We start from the raw sequence: 22648 nt of genomic DNA on the forward strand, positions 1-22648 counted from the left end.
CCCCCCTTTTTGCACCCCCCTTCCCCTAGGAGGGAGAGTGTGGGATCTTGGGGTGCCCCAGGTGGATGAAGGACCCTCCCACACTTGTCATCCCCTTACTTGCTGCCCCAGGATGGACACAGAGGGGATCCTGGTGCTCCCCAGGCACATGAAGGACCCTTCCCCCCCAGCTCCGCTCCTCATGCCCCTAGTCCCTGGTGAGAAAGGCAGATTCTCTTCTTGGCTCCTGCCCGTCTCCCTGAATTGCTCCTTGCAACAGTCTAGTCCCACCCACCCTGTCATCTCCTCCACCCATAGGATGCAGGAGCAACAGATTTAGGGTCAGTGGGAGGATATAGGGGTAAGCAGGCTGTGGGATGGGGGGTGTTAAGTTTCACAGATGGGGGGAGCTGGAATTTGCCTAGAGCACAAAGTGTCAGTCCATCTTATAGTGAGAGACTCCAGGAGCTGGAGGTGTTTAGTGTAACAAAGAGAAGGTTAAGGGGGAGTTGATCACAATCTAGCAGTTCCTACCTGGGGAACAGAAATTGGACAATCAACGGCTATTCAGTAGAACAGACAAAGACCTAACACAACCCAGTGCCTGGGAGCTGGAGCTAGACAAATACAGACAGGAAATAAGGTGCAGATTTTTAAGAGTGAGGGGAATTAACCACTGGGACAATTCCCCAGGGGTTGTGGTGGATTCTCCAGCGCTGGCGATTTCTGAATCAAGCTTGAATGTTTCTCTCAGAGATCTGCTCTAGCTCAAAGCGGAATCAATTCAGGGAGGTCCTAGGGCATGGGTGACAGAGGAGGTCGGACTCCATGATCACAATGGTCCCTTCTTGCCTTGGGATCAATGAAAAGACCCCAGAGGGAGAGAGAGCGAGACAGACTGTGGTATAATTCCCAGCGTGGGGGTGGCTGCTGGGCAGTGAGATGAGGCTGGTTTGTGATCATGTCTGTCCAGGACTCATCTCTTCCGCCTTCTCCCTTCTTATTCCATAGTGGCCTCTCCCTCAACAGAGCCCCTCTGCCTCTCTTCTAGATCTCTTGCCAGCCCCCAAACTCTTGCAGGAGTCCTGGTACACAGAGTATCTCCCAAGGGAGCAGGTTAACCTCACATGCTCGGCTCCTGGGCATGAGGACGTTTCAGGATACAGATTCTTCTGTCACAAAGGGCAGCAGGACTCCAGCGTAGTCCTCAACCCTAACGCTGGAGCCCGGCTGGAGTTCACAGCAGAGAAGGGAAATGCTGGGTCATACAGCTGTGCGTACTGGAGATTGGAATCCAATCAAGAGATCTCATCTAGGAACAGTAGCTCCGTCACCAGGGTCCCAGGTGGCTGCTCTCAGGGCCACCCTCTGTAAACCTACAGCCCTGCAGCTGCCTGGATTCCTCAGTCACGATTTCTGTCAGGGGAGGCATTGGTTACTATCATGTTACCCAACCCCCTGCCAGCACCAATATGCCAGGATCCGCCCCTGCCCATGTGTATGGGAAGGGAAGGTGCTTGGCCCCTGGGGTGAAAGCACCATAGGACACAAATTAGTCTATCATGGCAGGGATTTGGTCGCCAAAGAGGTCCCTGGTCCCAGTAGAGTGACTGGGTGACGCTCACAGCTCAGACAGAGATCACCCAATACCTTACCCCAGCTGGGAAACATCTAGGCACCGTGCAGGGTTGGGGTTCAGTGAGGTACAGGGGTGCAGGGAGTTTCCCTTGGCGAAGTCTCCAACCCCTCCTAATTCCTGAAACGAAATTTGCCTTGTAATATCTGCCTCTCACCTCCCAGGTCCTTCCAGAGATCTCTGCTGGGTCTGACCTTCTTCTATATCTAACGCTGACCCCTGTTTTCCAGACCCCTCTGTGGCCCGGTCCCTCTCCCTGGGCCGTGATCTCCCCGGGTACGCACCTGGAGAGCCAGTTCCCAGCACAGGCTAGGCCGGGATCGTCAACATGCAGGATTCTGACGTGACAAGCTCTCCAGCTCCTGTTGCCCCTCTTAGCGCCAGTGCGGGGTCAATACCCATCACACGGAGTCAAGGTTTGGGGACTGGAAAACCTCCCCAGCCCCATCACTCCCCGTCCGTGCAAACGCTCCCTGCGATGCAGCAGAAACATTAGTTTAAAACTCACCCCATGGCCCCAGTGGGACCAGGGGGCTGGTTTCAGAGGCTTCGCTAGGAAGGAGCGAGATCCCAGCTGGTGAGAATCAGCAAAATCTCCGAGGGAGTCTATGGGTAGAGCTAGATCAATGTAAATGAGCCCTAGCTCCTTTGGAGTCAATGGGGCCAGACCCCAACTGGCGTGTGTGATGCTCCCACGGGGGGTACCCAGGGCTCTGAGGCATGTCGCTACCACCTGCCCTTAGTGCAGGGAAGCCTGGTCTGTGCCTGCTGGGGGCAGCTCCCTGACACCCCCGGCCTCAGCCACACAAGCCCTCCCCTCCCAGCCCCTGCAGGCTGAGCTGGCCCTGGGCAGGAGCTGCCCCCTCAGGTATCGAGGAGGGGACACTGGTCCCACTGGGTTTCCTGGCAGTGAGATCCCTGCTGCTCAGTGTGTGCATGGCCCGGCAGGGATGTGGTTACTGGGCACTGAGCTGGGGCTGGCTGGGGTCTGTGTCCAGGATCCCTCCCTCTTCTGCTCTCTCTCTGTATCTTCCTCTGCTTCTGTGTCACCAGCCTCCAAAGTAGGAACCGTCTCTTCCCCGACCCCCTTGTCTTTTCCAGCTCCCCTGCCAGCTCCCAAGCTCACCGTGTCCCCAAAGCAGCCTGTCTACGTAACGGGAGAAACTGTGACCCTGACGTGCTCAGCTGACGTGGCATCCACAGTGACCGGGATCCAGTTCTTCAGAGACGGCCAGAAAGTCCACTCCAAGAAACTCCCCACACCTTGGTACAGTTACACTGTGTCCATTCGACTGTCGGAGGTGTCTAGATCACAAGCCGGAACGTACACCTGTGAATCCTGGAAGACACTGTTTTGGCAAGAGATCCCATCGGAGAGGAGCCGACCCATCTCCATAACAGTGACAGGTGAGACCCCTCTGTCTCCTGCTGTTTGCTGGCCCTCTGGCAGGGTATCTCTCCTCCATTCACGGGGTGAGACACAGCCCAGTCGCTCAGCTCGGGACAGGGCCACCCACTGGGTTAGTGTCACTCCCTGGCTCTCTGGATCCTGTGGTGGGTTTTGCGGGGACATTCCTGCTATTTTAAGTTTTGCGGGATCCCAGGCAGAAGTAACATTTGAAAACTTGGCGATGTTTATTGAAACAAATCCCAAATCTCCCCCTTTTCTGGTGAGTGTGAGGCCCTGGTGTCCGACATGCCTTGGGGGGAGAGGGTCCCAGCTGATCACTAAAGTTTGGCACTAAGAGAGCACTGCTGTGGGGCAAGCTCACAGTCCTGAGCACTGCTGTGGAGAGCTCACAGCCCTGTTGTCCTGGCTTACAGAGCAACCAGTTCTAAGGACCCAGCCCTGCTGCTTCTTTCATGATTATCATCAGGAGATGGATCAGTTTCTGTTGTCACCCCTGCCAGCATGAATACACCAGGATCCCCTACTGCCCATGTCTATGGGAGACGAAGGTACACCCTGAGGTGCTCGGCTCCCAAGGGTGAAAGCACCATAGGATCCAAATTCTTCTCCGAAAGCAGGGATGTGATCTCCAAAGAGGTCCCCGGTCCCAGTGGAGTGACCAGCTGATCATAGAATCATGCAATATCAAGGTTGGAAGGGACCTCAGGAGGTCATCCAGCCCAACCCCCTGCTCAAAGCAGGACCAGTCCCCAACTAAATCATCCCAGCCAGGGCTTTGTCAAGCCTGACCTTAAAAACATCTAAGGACGGAGATTCCACCACCACCCTAGGTAACCCAGTCCAGTGCTTCACCACCCTCGTAGGGAAAAAGTTTTTCCTAATATCCAACCTAAACCTCCCCCACGGCAACTTGAGACCATTGCTCCTTGTTCTGTCATCTGCTACCACTGAGAACAGTCTAGAGCCATCCTCTTTGGAACCCCCTTTCAGGTAGTTGAAAGCAGTTGTTGCTCACATGTGAGACAGATAGCACCCGTCCCTTAGTCTTGGGCAACCCAGTCCAGCCAGCAGATTCCACACCATGAGGCCCTGCCTCCATCTCGGTAACATGTGGGCACAGTGCAGGGTTGGGGCTCAGTGAGGTACAGGGGAGCAGGGAGTTTCCCATGGAGAAGTCTCTGCCCCCTCTAAATGTCTGAGATGAATGTAACCTGCTAACATCTGCCCCTCACCTCCCAGGCCTTCCAGAGATCCCAGCCGGGTGTGACCCTCTTCTGTATCTAACCCTGATCCCTGTTTTCCAGACCCCCCTGCAGCCCCGACCCTCTGCTTGAGCCCTGATCTCCCTGGGTACCTTCCCAGAGAGCCTGTTCCCCTCACATGCTGGGCTGCCCCTGGGGTCACAAAGCTGCAGGATTCCAATTCAATGTGGTGGGAACATGGAGCACCTCAGCTCGGGGCTTATCTGGGGGTAGCTTCACTCGAACCCTGAATGTCACAGGGGCAGAGGGGTTCTGGGTCATGCACCTGCTTGTACTGGATACGCCTGTCCAACCAGGAGATACCACCTGGGAAGAGCCAGCCCCTCTCCACCAGCCTGCAGGAGGTGGCATTGGGCAGTGAGATCAGGGTGGCTTGTGTGTGTTAGGGTCTTTGTTCATCTATCTCCCCGTGCTCCTCATTTGGTGGTGGTTCCCCCCTCGATCTCCATTCCAGACTCTCCACCACCCCCATGCTCTCTCTTGTCTCCCTGCACCCCACATATATCCGAGTGGAGTCAGTCACCCTCAAGTGCTCGGCTCCAAGGAGTGAGAGGGTGACGGGATACAGGTTCCTCATTCAAAGAGCGGAGCAGATCCCCAAAGGCGTCTTCAGCCAAGGCACCTCGGTGATCAGCACGACTTACTCAGCAGAGAGCATGTGTGATGCTCCCCGGGGATACCCAGGGCTCTGGGGCATGCTCCTACCACCTGCCCTTAGGGTGAGGAAACCTGGTCTGTGCCTGCTGTGGGCAGCTCCCTGACTCCCTAGTCTCATCCGCACAATCCCTCCTTTCCCAGCCCATGAAGACTGAGCTGGCGCTGGCTGGAGCTGCCCCGCTCAGGTACCAAGGAGGGGACACTGGTAACACTGGGTTTCCCAGCAGGGAGATCTCAGCTGCTCAGTGTTTGCATGGCTCAGCAGGTAACATCTGCCCCTCACCTCCCAGAGATCTCTGCAGGGTCTGACCTTCTTCTACATCTAACGCTGACCCCTGTTTTCCAGACCCCTCTGTGGCCCAGTCCCTCTCCCTGGGCCGTGATCTCCCCGGGTACGCACCTGGACAGCCAGTTCCCAGCACAGGCTAGGCCGGGATCGTCAACATGCAGGATTCTGACGTGACAAGCTCTCCAGCTCCTGTTGCCCCTCTTAGCGCCAGTGCGGGGTCAATACCCATCACACGGAGTCAAGGTTTGGGGACTGGAAAACCTCCCCAGCCCCATCACTCCCCGTCCGTGCAAACGCTCCCTGCGATGCAGCAGAAACATTAGTTTAAAACTCACCCCATGGCCCCAGTGGGACCAGGGGGCTGGTTTCAGAGGCTTCGCTAGGAAGGAGCGAGATCCCAGCTGGTGAGAATCAGCAAAATCTCTGAGGGAGTCTATGGGTACAGCTAGATCAATGTAAATGAGCCATAGCTCCTTTGGAGTCAATGGGGCCAGACCCCAACTGGCGTGTGTGATGCTCCCACGGGGGGTACCCAGGGCTCTGAGGCATGTCGCTACCACCTGCCCTTAGTGCAGGGAAGCCTGGTCTGTGCCTGCTGGGGGCAGCTCCCTGACACCCCCGGCCTCAGCCACACAAGCCCTCCCCTCCCAGCCCCTGCAGGCTGAGCTGGCCCTGGGCAGGAGCTGCCCCCTCAGGTACCGAGGAGGGGACACTGGTCCCACTGGGTTTCCTGGCAGTGAGATCCCTGCTGCTCAGTGTGTGCATGGCCCGGCAGGGATGTGGTTACTGGGCACTGAGCTGGGGCTGGCTGGGGTCTGTGTCCAGGATCCCTCCCTCTTCTGCTCTCTCTCTGTATCTTCCTCTGCTTCTGTGTCACCAGCCTCCAAAGTAGGAACCGTCTCTTCCCCGACCCCCTTGTCTTTTCCAGCTCCCCTGCCAGCTCCCAAGCTCACCGTGTCCCCAAAGCAGCCTGTCTACGTAACGGGAGAAAATGTGACCCTGACGTGCTCAGTTCACAGGGCGTCCTATGTGTCCAGGATCCAGTTCTTCAGAGACGGCCAGAAAATCCACTCCAAGGAACTCCCCACACCTTGGTACAGTTACACTGAGTCCATTCGACTGTCGGAGGTGTCTAGATCACAAGCCAAAACATACACTTGTGAATCCTGGAAGACAGTGTCTGGGCGAGAGATCCCATCCAAGAGGAGCCAACTCATCTCCATAACAGTGACAGGTCAGTCCCCCTGTCTCCTGCTGTTTGCTGGCTCTGTGGTGGTGTATCTCTGCTCCGTACATGGGGTGAGACACAGTCCAGTCACTCAGCTCCAGACCGGGCCACCAGCTGGGTCAGTTTCAAACCCACCATGGCTGGTTAGTGTCACTCCCTGGATCTCTGGCTCCTCTAGTGGATGTTGCCGGGGGTCTATAGTGCTACTTTGGGTTTCAGGGACTCCCAGCCAGCAGTAACATCTAAAACTTGGAGGCCATCTCTTGTCAGTGTCAGGCCCTGATGTCAGACACGGGGGTGGGGGGCTGGGCACCCCAACAGCATGGAGAGGCTCCTAGCTGATCTGAGAAGTTTGTCACTTAGAGGGCACAGCTCTGGGGGAACTTTCAGCCCTGTCATCCTCGCTCACAAGTCTTCTAGTTCTACGCCCTCAGCCCTGCCACTTCATTCATAATTTTTATCAGAAGAGGGATCAATTTCTGATGTCACCCTTACCCACTGCTGGCACCAGTTCATCAGGATCCCTACGGCCCATGTGTATGCGGGGGGAAGGTCCTGCCCTGAGGTGCTCGGGCCCTGGGCATGAAAGCACCACTGGATACAAATCCTTCCCTCAAAGCAGGGATTTGGTCTCTAAAGAGGTCCCTGGTCCCAGTGGAGTGACCGGCTGATGCTCAAAGCTGAGACAGACCACCCAACCCTTACTCCTGTTGGGCACTGGGCAACCCAGTCCAGCCAGTGGATCCCACACAGAGATACCCAGCCTCCTGCTGGGTAACATGTGGGCACAGTGCAACACTGGGGCTCAGTGAGGTGCAGGGGTGCAGGGAGTTTCCCACAGAGAAGTCTCCATCCTCCTCTAATTCCTATGATGAATTTTACCTGGTAACATCTGCCCCTCACCTCCCAGGCCCTTCCAGTGATCCCTGCAGGGTGTGACCCTTCTTCTGTATCTAATGCTGACCCCTGTTTTCCAGACCCCGCTGTGTCCCCAACCCTCTCCCTGAGCCCAGACCACCTCGGGTACCTCCCTGGAGACCCTGTTCCCCTCACATGCTGGGCTGCCCCTGGGGTCAAAAAGCTGCAGGATTCCAATTTGACATGGCAGGAGGATGGAGCATCTCAGCTTGGGGCTTATCCAGGGGCAGCTTCACTCACCCCTTGAGGATCACAGCTCTGGGGTCTCTGGGTTGTGCACCTGTGTAGCAGGTACCCCCATCCAGCCAGGAGATCCAAGGTGGGAAGAACCAGCCCATCTCCATCAGCCTATGTTAGACAGCACTGGGCAGGGAGATCAGGGTGGTTTGTGTCTCTGTGTGTCAGGGACTTTCCTCATATATCTCCCTTCCTCATTTTGTGGGGGTCCCCCTCTCTATCTCTATACCAGACACTCCACCTCCCCCCATGCTCTCTTTGGACCCACTTCACCCTATCTATATTTGAGAGGAGCCGGTCACGCTCAAGTGCTTTGGTCCAATGAGTGAGGAAACAACAGGGGATACAAGTTCTTAAATCAAAGAGGGAGGTGGATTTTCAACGGGGTCTCCTGCCAGGACACCTGGCTGATTAGCACAACTTACATAGCAGACAGCAAAAAGTACACCTGTCTGTACTGGAGAGTGGAGTGTGGATGAAAGATCCCATCTGAAAGGAGCCCTGGTGTCAGTGATGGTGAAACCTATTTCCACCTGGTGGTGGCTGAGACTTGAGGGTCATCACTGGGGAGGGCCCTTCTCCAGCCCTTCCCAGCCACACCTGGGAATTGTGCTGCTGGCACCCCAGGCCATGCCCTGCCTCTCCTCAGCAGTCCCCCCAGCCTGACTGCCCAGAGACCCGGTAGCAGACCCTGGGGCAAACGCCCCTCTGCACTGCCCCATCTGCCCCAGACGCTCCTCTCCACAGAACAATCATCTTCCCCTCCCTCTGCTCTCCAGACCAGCCCCAGCCTCTCTGCTTCGCCCTTTCCCCAACTCATTCCTCTTAGGCACAGACCCCACAGCCAAGGAGGAGAGCTGATCTCTGACGTGGTCCCCATCTCAACCAGGAGGGGCCAGCTGGGGCTCACAGCTGAGGCGAAGAAACCAGAGCCCCAGGCCTGGATAATCCAGGCCAGTCAATGGATCATAGATCATACTTCATAGGTTCCCAACCCAGAAATGACTACTTTGTCCAACTAATCTGACCTCCAGCATTGCATAGGCCAGAGAACTAGAGCAGGACCAGAGCCCCTCTGACCCTTGCTTCTGCCTCTTCTGATTCCAGTTCTGCTTATTATCCTCTTTCCCTCCTTCCATGCTGGACTCTAGCCTTTGAATTAACATCTGCTCCTTTTATTCCCCTCCTCTTCTGCCCCCTCTTTGCTCTTTCATGCTCCTGATGAGCCTCATGCTACAACATTCAGGTCTAACATGGCCGCCCAACTGGGAAAATGGCCTCCTCACTGCCTTACATGCCCAGCTAACTGGCAACATGGCTTCTATTCTGATGTCATCACAGCCACAAAACAAGGCTGCTCAACACAGCCAAGGACATGTCTATCCAATATGGCTGCCTGATTTCCAATGTGTGGCTGCCCTTCAGAGAGCAGCACAACATATGGCTACTCAACATAGCCAAGAACATGGCTGCCCAACAGACACAGATCTGGGCATCCAACAGGCCACCTTGTGCCTCTCCCCTCTGGGGAGGTAGAATCCCAAAAGGGCCACCCAGCTGTCAGCCAGTCTGGCCAGAGTGGGCGGGATCTACAGAGAGAACTGGGCCCTCCCTAACTACCAAGGTCTCCATAAATATCAGGGGCTGGAGCATTAGTAATGGAGGGGTGACAGAAAATGAGTCATGGCCTGGTGCCCCTGGCCACCTTCTGACCCCCACATCCCAGCCCCACCTTGTATCTGAAGGAAGCCATCCCGACCCCCTAGCCTGGCTCTCGCTCATTTCCGTGGGGAGCCCCTCAGGATGCTGAAGAGAAGCACAAGACTCTGGAGCAAGAATAAAGTTCAGCTGTAAATAAACTGAATTCTGGGCACCATCTCCACTTTCTCCACCGCCATGCCTCTGCTGACCCCTCTCCTTTTTTAATCCCCACAGATCGCCCTCCCCAGCCTTCGCTGAGCATGGATCCCCCTTCCGGAGTGGTGAGCGAAGGGTTCCCCCTGCTCATCATCTGCATGGCCCCCAGGGATGCTGATCAGCGGAGGTTTCACTTCTACAAGGACAGTGTCAAGCTCATTCCTGGGGATGCAGGGTCTGAGATCAGCACCACAGAGCCCAGCACCAGCTCTATGAACATCTCTGTGCTCAGCATCCTGCAGGCCGGTCCCAGCAACACTGGGGAATTCACCTGTGGATATGAGGAGAACATGAGTGGGAGGTGGATCCCATCCCCCAGGAGCCACGCTCTGAATGTCACTGTGACAGGTGAGACTTCCCTAATTTTTTTAATCCAGCTCCCTGATTTGCTCCCATTGGAGGAGAACCATCCCCAGGAGCTCTCGTGGGAAAGGGAGGTCGGATGAGGTGACAGATGTCACATGGAGATCGAAACCAAAGTGGAGATGAAAACCCCCCTCTTTCCCCATGCCCTTTCTATCTATGATACTTCCATGACCCACGTGACCTATTATCTGAGCTCTTCACAATGTTGTTAATGGATTTAGCCCTGCAGTGCCCATTTTAGAGATGGGGAATAGAGGCAAAGAGAAGAGTCCCACAGGGCATCTGCGGTATAGCAGGGAATTGAACCCCCATAGCCAGTGTTGAAGGCCAGCCCCATAGCCACTGGATCATCCTTCTCCCCTTTGGAAAGGGGAGCAGGCTGTTCCAGACAGAATGTGCAATAGACAATATAGTGAGGGGCTGTCATCACAGCAAATTTGTTTCAAGGGCGGATTCCTCTGTGGGTACCAGACCTTTTGACAGGGCTGCCTAGCTGTTCTCATGTCCCCTTCCCTCCCTTTTCTTTGTCTGCGGCATGAACAGCCTCACACTATACCCGTGACATTCTGCTGAGAACTGGTGGTGTCTTACTTCTGACTGGAGCCCTGGCTGCTCTGCTCTGGTATTGCCATAGGAAGAAAAGAGGTGGGTGAAAGGGGGCAAGGGGCTGTGGTCTCCCACCTGCTTTTGTGATATGGTCTCATCAAAAACTATTCTGTACTGATCAGTGTAAATAGTTTTAAACCATTAACAACCACAAAGAATCCTACCACCATGTGGGTATGGAAACCAAATTCTAAAATATGCATGGTAAACGAGGTATTTACCTTTGAACGAGAAGACAAAGTACAATAAGAAGATAGAGTTCTAAAAAATATTTATGGGCTTTCCAATGTGTATTGCTACATGTCCAATTTATTAACACATATGTCAAATAAATCAAACTTCAACTGAGTTGGTTAAGACAAATCATTTCATTTGATGTGAGCACTAAGACCTTTGCTTGTGGTTAGGGTGAAGTGAGGGGTAAAATAATTTAAAATTTGCAGACATCTTTATGTCTCTGTGCTGGGAAAATATATGTATAAACAAATGCAGTAACTCCTCGCTTAACATTGTAGTTATGTTCCTGAAAAATGCGACTTTAAGCAAACGATGTTAAGCGAATCCAATTTCCCCATAAGAATTAATGTAAATAGTGGGGGTTAGGTTCCAGGGACATTTTTTTCACCAGACAAAAGACTATATTATATATATATATATACACACACACACACACAGTATAAGTTTTAAACAAACAATTGAATACTGTACACAGCAATGATGATTGTGAAGCTTGGTTGAGGTGGTGAAGTTAGAGGGTGGAAGAGGGTGGGATGTTTCCCAGGAGATGCCTTACTGCTAAATGATGAACTAGCACTCGGCTGAGCCCTCAAAAGTTAACACTCCACAAGGCAGCACAAATGGAGGGAGAGGGGACAGCATGGCAGAGAGAGAAAGAGACACACACCCTGTGTGTGAGAGAGAGAGAGATGTGCATTGCCCCTTTAAGTATGCTTATCTCACTCTAAGTACATTGCCTTTTTAAGTAGGTCAGCAAGTTGAGACAGCAAGGTGAGGGCTCTGGCTGGAGGTGCGGGCTCTGGGATGGGGCGGGGCCGGGGCTGGGGCTGAGGAGTTTGGGGTGCAGGCAGGCTGCCACAGGGCTGGGGCCAGAGAAGAGGACTCCACAGTCCCCCGGCCCTCTCTCCCCCTGGCAGCACACTCATCCAGCACCATCACTGCATGTGCTCCTGGGGCCGGGTCCCTCTCGGGTCCCAGAAGCCCCCTTGCCTCCCCTGTAGTGGGTGCCGGGGGGGAGGCTGCCATCACATGTGGCCCCCTCCCCTGCTACAGCCTGCTGCCCCTCACCATAGCCTCACAGGGGATGGGGCTGCCCCTTGCCCAGCATGGGGCAGGAGTGGTGGCTGCGGGGAAGAAGGGGGAAGACACGGATCACAAGGTCAGACATTCATCCAAGCCCCAGTAGCTGCTCAGGTGAGGTTCAGACTCCATCCCCTGGAAGTCCCCTCAGCGTCACCTCCTGGTGGGTGCGACCGGGCTGCCAATCGTGTGAGCACCTCCTCCCTCCGCAGGTGCAGCAGCCGCCTCAGCCTGCCACTGGCACCGCTCTTGTCCTGTAGGCAGCAGTGGCCACCGCCACCACCGGCAAGGGAGCACAGAGCAGAGCTGCAGGGCAGCCGCCCGCTTGAGGCAGGGACACTGCGGGGCCCGGGGGAGGCACGGGGAATCATAGAATCATAGAATCATAGAATCATAGAATATCAGGGTTGGAAGGGACCCCTGAAGGTCATCTAGTCCAACCCCCTGCTCGAAGCAGGACCAATTCCCAGTTAAATCATCCCAGTCAGGGCTTTGTCAAGCCTGACCTTAAAAACTTCCAAGGAAGGAGATTCCACCACCTCCCTAGGCAACGCATTCCAGTGTTTCACCACCCTCTTAGTGAAAAAGTTTTTCCTAATATCCGATCTAAACCTCCCCCACTGCAACTTGAGACCATTACTCCTCGTTCTGTCATCTGCTACCATTGAGAACAGTCTAGAGCCATCCTCTTTGGAACCCCCTTTCAGGTAGTTGAAAGCAGCTATCAAATCCCCCCTCATTCTTCTCTTCTGCAGGCTAAACAATCCCAGCTCCCTCAGCCTCTCCTCATAAGTCATGTGTTCTAGACCCCTAATCATTTTTGTTGCCCTTCGCTGGACTCTCTCCAATTTATCCACATCCTTCTTGTAGTGTGGGGCCCAAAACTGGACACAGTACTCCAGATGAGGCCTCACCAATGTCGAATAGAGGGGGACGATCACGTCCCTCGATCTGCTCGCTATGCCCCTACTTATACATCCCAAAATGCCATTGGCCTTCTTGGCAACAAGGGCACACTGCTGACTCATATCCAGCTTCTCGTCCACTGTCACCCCTAGGTCCTTTTCCGCAGAACTGCTGCCTAGCCATTCGGTCCCTAGTCTGTAGCGGTGCATTGGATTCTTCCGTCCTAAGTGCAGGACCCTGCACTTATCCTTATTGAACCTCATCAGATTTCTTTTGGCCCAATCCTCCAATTTGTCTAGGTCCTTCTGTATCCTATCCCTCCCCTCCAGCGTATCTACCACTCCTCCCAGTTTAGTATCGTCCGCAAATTTGCTGAGAGTGCAATCCACACCATCCTCCAGATCATTTATGAAGATATTGAACAAAACCGGCCCCAGGACCGACCCCTGGGGCACTCCACTTAACACCGGCTGCCAACTAGACATGGAGCCATTGATCACTACCCGTTGAGCCCGACAATCTAGCCAGCTTTCTACCCACCCTATAGTGCATTCATCCAGCCCATACTTCCTTAACTTGCTGACAAGAATACTGTGGGAGACCGTGTCAAAAGCTTTGCTAAAGTCAAGAAACAATACATCCACTGCTTTCCCTTCATCCACAGAACCAGTAATCTCATGATAAAAGGCGATTAGATTAGTTAGGCATGACCTTCCCTTGGTGAATCCATGCTGGCTGTTCCTGATCACTTTCCTCTCATGCAAGTACTTCAAGATTGATTCCTTGAGGACCTGCTCCATGATTTTTCCAGGGACTGAGGTGAGGCTGACTGGCCTGTAGTTCCCAGGATCCTCCTTCTTCCCTTTTTTAAAGATTGGCACTACATTAGCCTTTTTCCAGTCATCCGGGACTTCCCCGGTTCGCCACGAGTTTTCAAAGATAATGGCCAATGGCTCTGCAATCACAGCTGCCAGTTCCTTTAGCACTCTCGGATGCAACTCGTCCGGCCCCATGGACTTGTGCACGTCCAGCTTTTCTAAATAGTCCCTAACCACCTCTATCTCCACAGAGGGCTGGCCATCTCTTCCCCATTTTGTGATGCCCAGCGTAGCAGTCTGGGAGCTGACCTTGTTAGTGAAAACAGAGGCAAAAAAAGCATTGAGTACATTAGCTTTTTCCACATCCTCTGTCACTAGCTTGCCTCCCTCATTCAGTAAGGGGCCCACACTTTCCTTGGCTTTCTTCTTGTTGCCAACATACCTGAAGAAACCCTTCTTGTTACTCTTGACATCTCTCGCTAGCTGCAGCTCCAGGTGCGATTTGGCCCTCCTGATTTCATTCCTACATGCCCGAGCAATATTTTTATACTCTTCCCTGGTCATATGTCCAAGCTTCCACTTCTTGTAAGCTTCTTTTTTATGTTTAAGATCCGCTAGGATTTCACCGTTAAGCCAAGCTGGTCGCCTGCCATATTTACTATTCTTTCGACTCATTGGGATGGTTTGTCCCTGTAACCTCAACAGGGATTCCTTGAAATACAGCCAGCTCTCCTGGACTCCTTTCCCCTTCAAGTTAGTCCCCCAGGGGATCCTGGCCATCTGTTCCCTGAGGGAGTCGAAGTCTGCTTTCCTGAAGTCCAGGGTCCGTATCCTGCTGCTTACCTTTCTTCCCTGCGTCAGGATCCTGAACTCAGCCAACTCATGGTCACTGCCTCCCAGATTCCCATCCACTTTTGCTTCCCCCACTAATTCTACCCGGTTTGTGGGGAGGTGGCAGACAAGACCAGGAGACACTCTGGGGCAGGCACGCGGCGGTGGCAGACAGGGCCGGGGAAGAAACCCGGCTCTGAACATTGGTGGAGCCGGGCCCACAGGCCCTGAATATTCCTGGAGCCTGGGCACTACAGGCCCATGTAACTCGCCGCCCCTGGTTATAAGGGAGCATTGCGCAACTTTAAATGAGCACGTTCTCTACTAGATCAGCAATTTAACAACGCAACAACGTTAACTGGGACGACTTTAGGTGAGGAGTTACTGTACAGATAAATTGTTGGACCGTTTTCCCCCTGTGCCCTGGCAGAAGCCCCAGAATCACACACGCACTGAAATCAATAGTTACAAAGCTGAGTTTACCTTCTTCTTTCTCAAGGTTGCACATTGTAGCTAGGCATTGCCTCACAATCTCTCCCCACCTCAGCTCTGATCTCATCTGGTTCTTTTTTAGTTCCAAAGCCTCTGAAAAGCACCAAGGGATCTGAGCCTGGAGAACACACCAGGAACCTGGATCCTGGTTGTGATAATGAGGGATCAAAAGCCACGTGTACCGGAGCAGAGCAGATGGAACAGGTAACGTCAATGGATTTATAGGCTAAGCTTCAAACCCCAGCACAGTCCAACCACCTGGAAACTGCACGGCCTGAATCTTTTGCCCAGTCTTTTGCCCAGATGCAGCTGCCTCTCTGGTAACAGGTAACAGCCACAAAGAGATGCTGCACAGGGTTTGCTCACACAGGAGGCAGGGCTGGGAATTCATCATCCCTTTCCCCATCACCCCAAACTCCATTGAATCACAGAAATGTAGGGCTGGAAGGGACCTCAAGAAGCCATCTAGTCCAGCCCCTGTGCCAAGGAAGGATTACTCAAACCTAGACCATCCCAACGGGGTGTCCAATGGTTCTTCAAAACCTCCAGTGATGGAGATTCCACAACCTCCCTAGTCACCTGTTCCAGAGATTAACTACCCTTCGAGATTGAAAGAGTCTCTTAATATCTAACCGAAATCTCACTTGCTGCATATTAAGCCCATTACATTTTGTCCTACCTTCCGTGGGCACTGTCGAGCACTGTCCTCTTTCTAATGTCATGTTAGAAGATGGTTCTAAGGTCCCCTCCAGCTTTCACATCTCCAGACTAAGCATGCCCAGTTCTTTCGCCCTTTCCGCATAGGACATATTTTCTAAACATCTGATCATTTTTGTTGCTCTTCCCTGGATCTTTTCCAGTTTGTCTACATCTTTCTTAAAGTGAGAGGCACAAAACTCGACACAATACTCCAGCTGAGTCCTCACCAGTGCCAAGTGGGACAACTGTTACCTCCTGTGTCTTACACACGACAGTCCTGTAAATACACCCCAGAATGATATTAGCACGGTGCTGCTGAGACGAAGGCTATCGACTCATACGCAACTTGGGCTCCACTAGAACTCCTTTTCTGCAGGACTGCTGCCGTACAAGTTAAACCCCTTTTGTCCTGCTGCCTTTAATTTTTCCTTCCTAAAGGGAGCACTTTGCACTTCCCTGAATTCCATTTTACTGATTTCAGGGGAATTCTCCATTTTTTTGAGATCACTTTGATCTTCTCCTCCAATGTCTTTGCAACTACCTATTTTATAGGCGTCCTCTCCACTCCAGCGTCCAAGTACTTAGTGTCCGTGCACCCCTCCCCCTCACCATTTCTCTTTCCTCCCTCACCAGGGCTCAGAAGTCATCTACGCACTCATAGTATTCCCGGCCTCACAGGCCCACGCAACCCAGACGACAAAAAATCTAAAACCTGCTGAAGATGAGCATGTGCTGTACAGTGAGGTAGTGACAACACACACCTGGAAGGCAACTAAATAAGGAGGGGAAACTCTCTATACGTCTCTCTGCATGTACCCCCCTCCTCCAGGCGTCCATATCCTTAACCCTTTATACCCCAAGAGCCCTTTTATGCCACTTGGCAATGGGCACACCCAAAGCACCGCAGACAGAATATTTAGCCAACCGGCATCTTGTCAGGTATCATATAAAAACTAGTATCCCATTGGTCATGAACACCACTGCGTGATGTATGCACGGGTTGTGTAGAAAGTGTTACGTATGTATGCTGGAAATACGTTATGGAGGTAGTTGATAAAGAAGCCGGCCCTAGACAAAGGAACGTGGATTCATGCATCTGCGTGAATCAGGCTAACTGGCAGATAAGAAAAACAGCCTGGCTTGTGTGCTGCTGGCAGGTCTGATGCCCAATCTTGCCCAGGCTGCAGGTATTAGCTGAGAACTTACAACCTCATAACTGGAGACCAGACCAGGTCACCTGTGTGTTAGATTTGCTCTAAATAGGTATTAGTCTTCTGAGAATGTCTTTAGTGTTTAGACTCTATGAAATGCTTGTATGTTGCTGCCTGCATTAATCTCACGGATAGAGTCCATATCCCATGGTGTAAGGTGATAGTTAAGTGTTTACTCTGAAACTGTAAACGCCCACAGTCTGAAGAGAAACATGACCAAGTGTGAAATACAAGTTTTCCACAAGAGGTGTTATTTCCTGCCCAGCAAAAGAAAGCCCATAGACACCAGACAAGCCATTGTGGAACATCAGAGGACAAAACACTTTGTTGATTGCATCCCCCAACCCATATAGAGGAGACGTGGATCGGAACTTCTCCCCTGCTCTTGAACTCTGGGGGAAGGAAATAAAAATCCCTGACAAGAAGAAATTGCATTTTTTTGGCTGTCTGAACTCAGAAAGGCCAGAGACTCTGAACTGAAGCCAGAGATCCCCAGGGGCTGCCTCCTACATCTACCCTGAAAGACCCTTTGAATTGACAGATCACTACAAATCTGTCACTTTTCAGATTTACGTGGTAGCTCATTGGCGTGTCTCTAATTGATTGCTTTTACCTGCAGATAACTCTCGTATTCCTTTTTCCTAGTTAATAAACCTTTATAATAGGATTGGCTACAGGCATTGTTTTTGGTGTAGGATCTAGGGTACAAGTTGATTTGGGGTAAGTGACTGGTCTCTTGGGCCTGGAAGCAACCTAAGAGAGACGTGATTTTTGGTGTAAGTGACCATTGTGACGGGATCCCCAGGATGCAGGCTGGGACCATTGGACCCCTGTACCCCCTGAACTCTCTGCAGCCTGGGCTGTCTCTCACAATGCTTTGCTAGTGACTAGCAGCAAATCCCTCCAGGCGCTGTGATCACTCAGCACAACCGCATGAGGAGCCCCACCCCCAGCTAAACGGCATGAGCGCTCCCAGAGCCACTCATGAATCACACAGAGAAAAGCATCAGCCAGATCCCCCCAGCTCCCAGCACTGCGCCTCAGGAATATACCCTCTTGCTCTGCTCAAGATGAGCTGTGAAAACTTATTCACTGGTTCACCACTTCATCAATGGAAAGAGGACATACACCAGCCTTTGCAAACCTGAGCAGATTTGCCCCACACTTCAAGCAAACTCACTGGTAAAGATAAACAGTTAAACAAATTTATTGACTACAAAAGACAGATTTTAAGTGATAGGCAAAAAGTCTGAGTTAGTTACCAACAGAAATAACATATAAGCATGCAGTCTAAATGCTCAACCCTATTAGACTGGGCAACAACTAGACTACGCAGTTTTTCTCACCCCACTGGATATAATATACCACCATGTATCCATTTTCAAAAGGCTAGGACTCTCTTGTAAATGACTTTCTGCATTTTCTTAAGGGTTTTTGTCTCAGCATGGCCAGAGGGCAGTAGGAGAGTTTTTTTTTTTTTACTTTTTTGAAGCAGAAAAGAATTTTATTTGTGTAACACTTACAAGGAATCACCAGAAAAGATAAAGCAAAACTATGCAACAAAACAAAAGCAAACACAAGGTATAACACAGCAGCCTTCAGGAGGGAGAAGTGTTCAGGCTAGCCTGGGACCAGAGCGGGGGGGCTTCCTCGACACTCGTGGTCTTCCACCCTCCTGAGTTACCTGGTGGCCTAGAGCGGGGGGGCTTCCTCGACACTCATGGTCTTCCACCCCCTCGAGTTACCTAGTGCCACACCCAGTGTCACCGATTATTCCTCTCCTGAGAGTGCCCGACAAGATGGGCACGGCTGCGGGGTGGGCGGTTTGAGGGTGGGGGGGATTACACCCACATGTTATAGGACCCCTCCTAGGTGACAGTGATGATGGTATCCACAGTGGCAACGGCTGGGGCTGGGGTCTCTCGCTCTTCCCCTCAATCAAAGGGTCAGACGGAGGGAACTGGACGGGGTCACCGAGCAGAGAACCTCGGACAGCACCCACCGCTCCTCGAAGGCGTCAAGGGAATCGGTGGATGCCGCCCAGAGGAACTCCGCCCAGATACGTGAATGTACTGAGGATCGGAAAACAGCCCTACAATTGCAGGACGCTTCATTAGCCAACCTCCCCTCTCTGGTTTTATAAATGGCTGTTTTAGCTAGGGCTAGGAGGAGGTTAACCAGGAGATCTCGCAATTTTGTGGGGCCACGGATGGGGAGTGTGTAGATAAAAAGGTGAGGGGAAAAGTGGAGCCAAAAGCGTAATAAAATATTCGTGAGGAGCCGGAAAAGGGGCTGCAATCTGGCACACTCTAACTATACGTGCGCTAGGGTTTCCCTCACGTTGCAAAAAGGGCAAGTATCCGGGATGGGGGTAAACTGTGTCAAAAACACGCCCGTGCTCACAGCTCCATGAAGGAGCAGCCAACTAATGTCCACGACGGGCCTCGGGACCAAGGTGGAATACAGGCTGGTCCACCGAGGTTGCTCACCCTCCAAAGGTGGCAGGAGGTCCCGCCACTTTGTATCGGGGCGGGACACCAGGGTGTGGGTGTGAAGGGTGTGAAGCGTGAGTGTGTATAAATATTTCCATGGCACGATTTGGAAGCTGACCAGCTGCAGTTCATGCAGCCAGCTTGCAGTGAAAGGGTGAGGGGTTTGTTGGGATCTACGGGGTAGGGGCCCAATTGAAAGGTCCGGCGGGCCTGGGGTAGAGGGTGGGTGAGGCGCGCCCTCGCGCAGGGCTCAGTTGAGATAAGCCCGAGCAGTGGGCGTCAAGGCGGCCTTCACCTCCTGAAGTACGCGCCGGGGGGTACGAGGTCTGGAGAGCCCCATGCGCCGAGAGAGCATCAGGGGATCCAGCCAGTCTCCCCGGTCATAGTCCAGGAGGTCTCCGACTCTCGTGACTTCCACCAGGACCAACCTCTGGCGCACCGAGCGGGACTCCGCCGCCTTCAGACGAAGCTGGGGGTTGTGTAGCAGGGGCTCCGTGAGGAGATCTGCTCCCACGGTGGCCGTCACGGACCTGGTCATTGATAACAGTTTCCAGGTCTGGAGGAGGTCCTGGTAGAAGACCAGCAGCCCGGAGAGGTCTCGCGGAAAACCTCTCGGACAGAGATAAAAGAGCTGCCGGTCGTATCGAAGCCCTTGGAAGCGGCGCAGGAATGCATGCACCAGTATGCTCCACGTCGAACTACCTGCACTATAAAGGAGCCTCTGCAGGGCCTGGAGGCGGAAGACATGGTCCTGAATGTGCAGACACTTCAGGCCCTGCCCTCCCTCCTTCAGGGGTAGATGAAGAACCCCAACAGGGGCCCAGTGCATTCCTGACCAAAAAAACTCTAGAATCGATGTCTGGAGGTTGCTCAGGAAACCCAGGGCCGGGACCAGGGTGTTGAGCCGGTACCAGAGCGTGGACAGGACTAGTTGGTTAAGCACCAGTGCTCTCCCTCGGAGGGAGAGACATCGGAGTAGCCTCGTCCATTTCCGGAGCCGCTCTATCACCCCGCCCTCTAAATTTTGCCAGTTCTCCGGCGGGGAAGGGTGCGTGGCAGAAAGGTAAACACCTAGGTAGAGCAGTGGACCCGCACTCCACCGGATGGTCTGAAGCGCGGGTGGGAGGGAGCTCACCTGCCGCCAGTCCCCCACCGCCAAGCCAGAGCTCTTGACCCAGTTGACTCGGGCAGAGGAGGCTGCCAAATAGATGGCCTGGCAAGCCTCCACCCGCGCCAAGTCGCCCGGGTCCTGGACCATGAGGAGCACGTCATTGGCGTACGCCGACAGGACCAGCCGCAGCTCCGGCTCCCACAGCATCAACCCTGTCAGCCTCCTGTGGAGGAGACAGAGGAAAGGCTCGATCGCCAGAGCGTACAGCTGGCCCGAGAGGGGGCACCCCTGCCGCACTCCTCGCCCAAAGATGACCGGTTCGGTCAGGGTCCAGTTGAGCCTAACCAGACACTCTGTGGAGGCATACAGCACCCCGAGAAAACTCACAAACTGAGGTCCGAATCCAAATGCCTGCAGAGTGCTCAGGAGGTACCCATGGTCTACTCTATCGAACGCCTTCTCCTGATCGAAAGACAGGAGGGCAAACGACAGACCGTCTCTACGCCCGAGTTCCAAAAGGTCTTGGACTAGAAATAGGTTGTCAAAAATGCTGCGACCCGGGACAGTATAGGTCTGGTCTGGGTGGATCACGTCCGCCATCACGGACCCTAGCCACAGCGAGATTGCTTTCGCTACTATTTTGTAGTCTGTGCTAAGGAGCGAGACGGGACATCAGTTTCGTAAATCGCTGAGGTCCCCCTTCTTCGGCAACAAGGCAAGCACTGCTCGCCTGCACGAAAGAGGGAGGACCCCCGCCCTGCAAAGATTCGGCCCAGACAGTGGCTATGTCTGGGCCAAGGATGTCCCAGAACGCGCGGTAGAACTCCACGGTCAGCCCGTCCATGCCCGGAGATTTATTGGTGGACATGCAACGGAGGGCTTCCGAGAACTCAGCCAGGGTGAGAGGCAGCTCTAGTCGGTCTCGGTCGCCCACGCTGACCATGGGGAGTTCCTCCCAGAGCACCCTGCAAGCGCCAAGATCGGTTGGATCCGGGGAGAAAAGGCTTGTGTAGAAGTCACGGGCCCTCCCACACATCTCCACCGGATCCGTGAGGTGGGTGCCATCTTCTGCTAGAAGGTAGGTGACGTGTTTCTTGGTCCCCCTCGTTTTCTCCAGGGTGTAGAAGAAATGGGAGCCGCGATCCATCTCCCGAAGGAGGCAGATGTGGGATCGAACAAAGGCACCTCGGGCCCGATGGTCCTCGAGGGCCCAGAGCTCCTCCCGCTTCTCTTCACAGGGGAGGGAAACAGGAGTTGGGGTCAGGTAATAGGGGTAAACTGTGGGGTGGGCAGTCAGCTGTGAAGGTCAAGCTATAACAGGATTCAAAAAAGAGCTAGATAAGTTCATGAATGATAGATCTATCAATGGCTATTAGCCAGGATGGGCAGGGCTGCAAAACCATGCTTTGCCAGAAGCAGGAAATGGACGACAGAGAATAGGTCACTTGATGATTATCTGTTCTGTTCGTTCCCTCTGAAGCACCTGGCATTGGCCACTGTCAGATGACAGCATACTGGGATAGATAGACCATTGGTCTGACCCAGTATGGCTGGTCTTATGTTCACCGCACATGTACATCGTAATTCTCTTGTCACTGGTCACCATGCTTCATTTATATTCAAGCCCTGGGCAGAGCTGTTCCCCTTTGTTCCAATACAGACTTTAAAAGAGACTAGCAGAGGATGGCCATATCTCCACCTATGGCACTCTCACATATGTACCACCATTATATTATTGATCAATGTGATGGGAGTTTCAAATGATACCTTGCAAGGCAGGGTTGGTACACACATCGTTGCAGCCATGTGTAGGGTGTGAATGCAGGGCTTCCTGGGTTCACACAGAGCAATCAAACTCTGTGCATGAGAGATGTGGAGCTATGAAATAGTAGCCATGCCCTGTTCCCGCCCCAGATATGGCTGCATTTTGGTTGGTTGCTAGAGCCTGCATGGTGCCTAAAGCCCTTTCAGATTCTGTGGAGGTTTCTCAGATCTCACTCTTGGACTTTCCACTAGAACCTCCCTTCCCCCCAGGCTGAAATTCAAGGGGAGCAATTGCAGCACAAATGGGTCACCTTGTGGAGATAATGCAAGGCAGAGAATGAAGGGCCCCCTTCCCAGAACAAGCCAGTTACCTGGATCTAGAAGCAGCAGCGGGAGATGAGGAAGATTAAGCTGTTGATGAGGAAGAAGGAGCCACCCACCACAAGCTTCTGGACCCAGAGGAAGCTGCGAGCTGCAGAGAGAGGAGAATCAAGAACGGAA

The 22648-nt window shown here is 53.2% G+C and overlaps 1 protein-coding gene across 1 annotated transcript in view; it reads left to right on the forward strand.

Moving 5' to 3' along the window:
• LOC144273253 (Fc receptor-like protein 5) overlaps nt 1-22648 on the forward strand; it is a 209907-nt gene that overhangs the window by 71552 nt on the left and 115707 nt on the right. The window contains 1 exon segment of the mRNA XM_077831757.1: nt 9553-9882. Coding sequence (XP_077687883.1) covers nt 9553-9882 — 330 coding nt within the window.

Source organism: Eretmochelys imbricata, chromosome 13 (genome assembly GCF_965152235.1).
Source record: "Eretmochelys imbricata isolate rEreImb1 chromosome 13, rEreImb1.hap1, whole genome shotgun sequence".
NCBI classification, from domain to species: domain Eukaryota; kingdom Metazoa; phylum Chordata; order Testudines; family Cheloniidae; genus Eretmochelys; species Eretmochelys imbricata.